The sequence below is a fragment of the Grammomys surdaster genome, unplaced genomic scaffold (genome assembly GCF_004785775.1).
Source record: "Grammomys surdaster isolate TR1022 unplaced genomic scaffold, NIH_TR_1.0 339, whole genome shotgun sequence".
Taxonomy (NCBI): domain Eukaryota; kingdom Metazoa; phylum Chordata; class Mammalia; order Rodentia; family Muridae; genus Grammomys; species Grammomys surdaster.
In genome coordinates this window covers 689454-693076 of record NW_021604758.1, presented here as the reverse complement: position 1 = coordinate 693076, position 3623 = coordinate 689454, and the positions used below count along the sequence as shown (strand labels likewise).

At 52.6% G+C, this 3623-nt stretch overlaps 1 protein-coding gene across 1 annotated transcript in view; it reads right to left on the bottom strand.

Annotated features, from left to right (window-relative positions):
* Exoc3l2 (exocyst complex component 3 like 2) overlaps positions 1 to 3623 on the bottom strand; it is a 32429-nt gene that overhangs the window by 15147 nt on the left and 13659 nt on the right. Inside the window, exons 5-7 of the mRNA XM_028778719.1 lie at positions 2236 to 2347; positions 577 to 678; positions 388 to 488 (exon numbers count right to left, since the gene is read on the bottom strand). Of these exons, the coding sequence (XP_028634552.1) occupies positions 388 to 488; positions 577 to 678; positions 2236 to 2347 (315 nt within the window). The remainder of the gene's footprint in view (positions 1 to 387; positions 489 to 576; positions 679 to 2235; positions 2348 to 3623) is intronic.

Genomic DNA, 3623 nt, shown 5'->3' with positions numbered 1-3623 from the left:
TTTTTTTTTTTTTTTTTTTTTTGGTTTTTTGAGAGAGGGTTTCTCTGTGTAGTCCTGGCTGTCCTGGAACTCTGTAGACCAGGCCAGCATTGAACTCAAGAAATCCACCTGGCTCTGCTTCCCAAGTGCTGGGATTAAAGGCGTGCGCCACCACCGCCCGGCTCTTTCTTCTTCTTAAAGATTCATTTCATTTTAATTATGCATACGAATGTGTCTCTGTGCCTGAGGAAGACTCTAGACATTAGCTCCCCCTGGAGCTGGAGTCACAGGTCGTTTTGAGCTACCTCACGGTGGGTACTGGGATTAGACTTGAGTCCTCTGGTCCACACACTTAGCAAATCCCGATGGCCCGCCCCCTCAGACCATCCTCTCCCCGCTGCCCCTCACCTCTGCAGGAACTCTGCCAGCCCTCCCAGGCAGCAATAGGCCATTCTCTCCACGAACTCCTGACTGATGTGCGGTGCTCTCTCTGTATGCTCTTCTAGCAGCTGTGTGAACCAGGAGGAGGAAAGGAGACACGTTGTGGGTCGCCTTCCTCACCTCAGGGCCTGGGCAAGCCTATCTTCATCCTCTCACCTCACAGACATCCTGGGCCAGGTTGCTGGGTCTGTAGTCCATGCTGCCCCACTGTTCCTCATCTTCCTGCAACACTCGAAGAAGGGCTGCTCTGGTCTGAGCCTGCAACAGGGGGATGACCAGCAGAAGTCAGGCACAGCCTGGGACCTTGCCCCTTCCTCCCCCCCCCTCACCTTAATGCCTCCCTGTGAAGTTCTGAGTTCAATCCACAAACTCCTAGGTCAAAGCAGTGTGTGGGGAGAGAAGCTGGCCAGACACTCCCCAGCCTCCTCCTTCCCTGTCTGAGGTCTAGGATGGCAGACTAAAACCCTGGAAGTTGGCGTTTCTTTCTTTTTCTTTTCTTTTTTCTTTCTTTTTTTGTTGGGGGATGGGATATATAAGCCAGGCAGTGGTAGTGGTTACATGCTCTTAATCCCAGCACTTGGGACACAGAGGCAGGCATATTTCTGTGTTTGAGGCCAGCCTGGTCTACAGAATGAGTTCCAGGACAGCCAGGGCTATACAGAAAAACCCTGTCTCAACAACAACAACAAAGCCAAAAGCTAAAAGACTAAAAGGCTGGCAGCATGGCTCAGTGGTAGAGCCCCTGCCTAGAATCCCCCAGTGAGGGGCTGGGGGCGTGGCTCAGTGGTAAAGCCCCGCCTAGAATCCCCCAGTGAGGGGCTGGGGGCGTGGCTCAGTGGTAGAGCCTCTGCCTAGAATCCCCCAGTGAGGGGCTGGGGGCGTGGCTCTATAGTAGAACCCTTGCAAAAGGCCCTTTTCATTCTAGTAATATGTTTGGGACACAAAAAGAACTGCAGAGGTTTGTGTATTTGATTCTCTGTTCCAGTAGAGGGTCCTCAACCCAACAAGTGAGAGTAACTTGACAGATGGGATTCCAACAGACCCACCATTAACTACTTGTTTTTTTTTTTTGTTTTTTTGGGTTTTTTTTGTCTTTGTCTTTTTGAAATAGAATCCCACTGTGTAGCCCTGGCTGGTCCGGAAGTAGTCCCTAAGTAGACCAGGCTGGCCTGAACTCATCTGCCTCCCTTTGCTTCTCGGAGGCTAGGATTAAAGGTGTGCCAGCAGTCTTGGGTCTCTGCTCAGATGTGTAAGCACACTATGTAGATGCTGGGCTCCTGAGAGCATCCGGGGCTTGCCGGGAGATGCTGGGACCGGCTTTCTCTTGCTACAAGGGTTGAAATATCTGAACTTATCAAATTTCTTTGTGTGGCAGGGTATACTGGAGAGGCGACATAGAATGTAGAAACAGCAGGCACGGTGGTGCATGCAGTCATCTCAGTGCTGGGGAGGCTGAGACAAGAGGGTAAGGAGTTCAAGGCCAGTCTGAGTCCTATAGTGAGGCTCTGTGTCAAAAGGGGAAAGTTAAGAATAAAGAGGTAAGAGAGAAAAAAAGAGCGAGAAAGATGGGGAGGAAAGGGAGAAGAGAGAAAAAAAGGGATAAGAGAAGGGGGAGGGAGGGAGAGAGGGAGGACGGACAGAAGGAAGGAAGGAAGGTCCACTATGGATTTGTGTGTCAGTGGCCATTAGACAGAACTCAGATCACCACAGGGAAAAGGGAAACAGCGAGTGGGCGAGGGGCGGCCTTCTAAGCCCGTGTGATCTCCCTGTTTCTACAGAGCCCCTCCCCATCCCAAGTGACCACTTTGGAGGTACCTTCACATCTGTGACACATTCATCTTCCAGACCCCGCAGAGTGCCAGCAGACAGGAGGGGCCCCAGCTCCCCGTTCTCCAAGGCAACCACGTCTACCAGGCCCAGGATCTCCCTGGGAGGGGAGAAGAGACAGAGGTCTGTGAGAGGCGGGGCTGGGCCCTGGGCCCCTCCACGCGTCCCACAGCCGCAGTGTTGGCGACCCTGGGCCGCTCCCTTCCTTTCTCGGGCCAGCCTTCCTCATCTCTCAAAGGAAGTGTTTAGAATTATGTTTCCCTTGGCTCCAGCACTCTGAGTCAGATCCCCTGATGGATGGTGTCCGGGCAAGACGCAGCTGTCAAGTTGGGGCTCGCCGACCTGACGGGATCAGCTTCGCCAGGAGGAGGCTCCCTTCCCCCACCATCTCACCTGGCTGGGGATGAGGGTGGGGGTAGGGAGTCGGGGCTGATGGGGGTGGGGGTGGGGGGTGGGAGAGGGCTTCTCAACCCAGCTCCACACTCGCCCCTTTCACGAAAGCCAAGCAACACCATCGTCACCCGAGTCACACCTCCCTATCACGCACCCTCAGAAGACTTTTCCTCGTGGGATCTGCCTGCTCAGAAATGCCATCTTCCTCTGATTCTTAGCCCATGCCTTATCGCTTCCAAGAGCTTTCCGGACCCATATCCTGCTTCTACCTGTCATGGATAGTCTGAGACTTCGCTGACAAGAATTCTGATGGCTACCAGCTTTTTCCTTCCTATTCTTTTCATGACAGCGGTCTGTTGGTTTAATCTTTTAAAGGGACTGTGTAGCCCAGGCTAGCCTGGAATTCACTACGTAGCCCAGGCTCACTTTGAACTCATGATTCTCCTGCTTCTTCGAGATTACAAATGTGTGACTATGCCAGGTTCCAGGGACTTCATTTTGTCTCAGCCCTTCATTCTCTGATTTTTGAGTTGGATGTGGCTAACTTTTTTTTCTTCCCAAGGAGTGTATAAAGCATAACCACTGTGGGGTTATCTCCGTATCTTACTCTCCAATAACCCCCACAAGGATAGTCCATGTGGATATTCAGAGGCTTAATAGACAGCAGTGCGGGGCAGTCACGGTCAACGTTGAAGCCCCGTGGTACACAGGGAGTGCAGTAGTTCAGGGATCCTTAGCACTCATATGCTTGGCTGAGAGGCTGTAAATCTGCTGCTCCCTGCCCTTGCAGAGGACTTCTGTTCAATTCCCAGTACCCACACTGGGCAGCTCACAACTACCTGCCAGGCCAGATTCTCAGGCTCCGACCCCCTACTTCTGGCTGCCACTGGCGTACACATGCACACAAACACATGCACACACACACACACACAGAGAGAGAGAGAGAGAGAGAGAGAGAGAGAGAGAGAGAGAGAGAGAGAGAG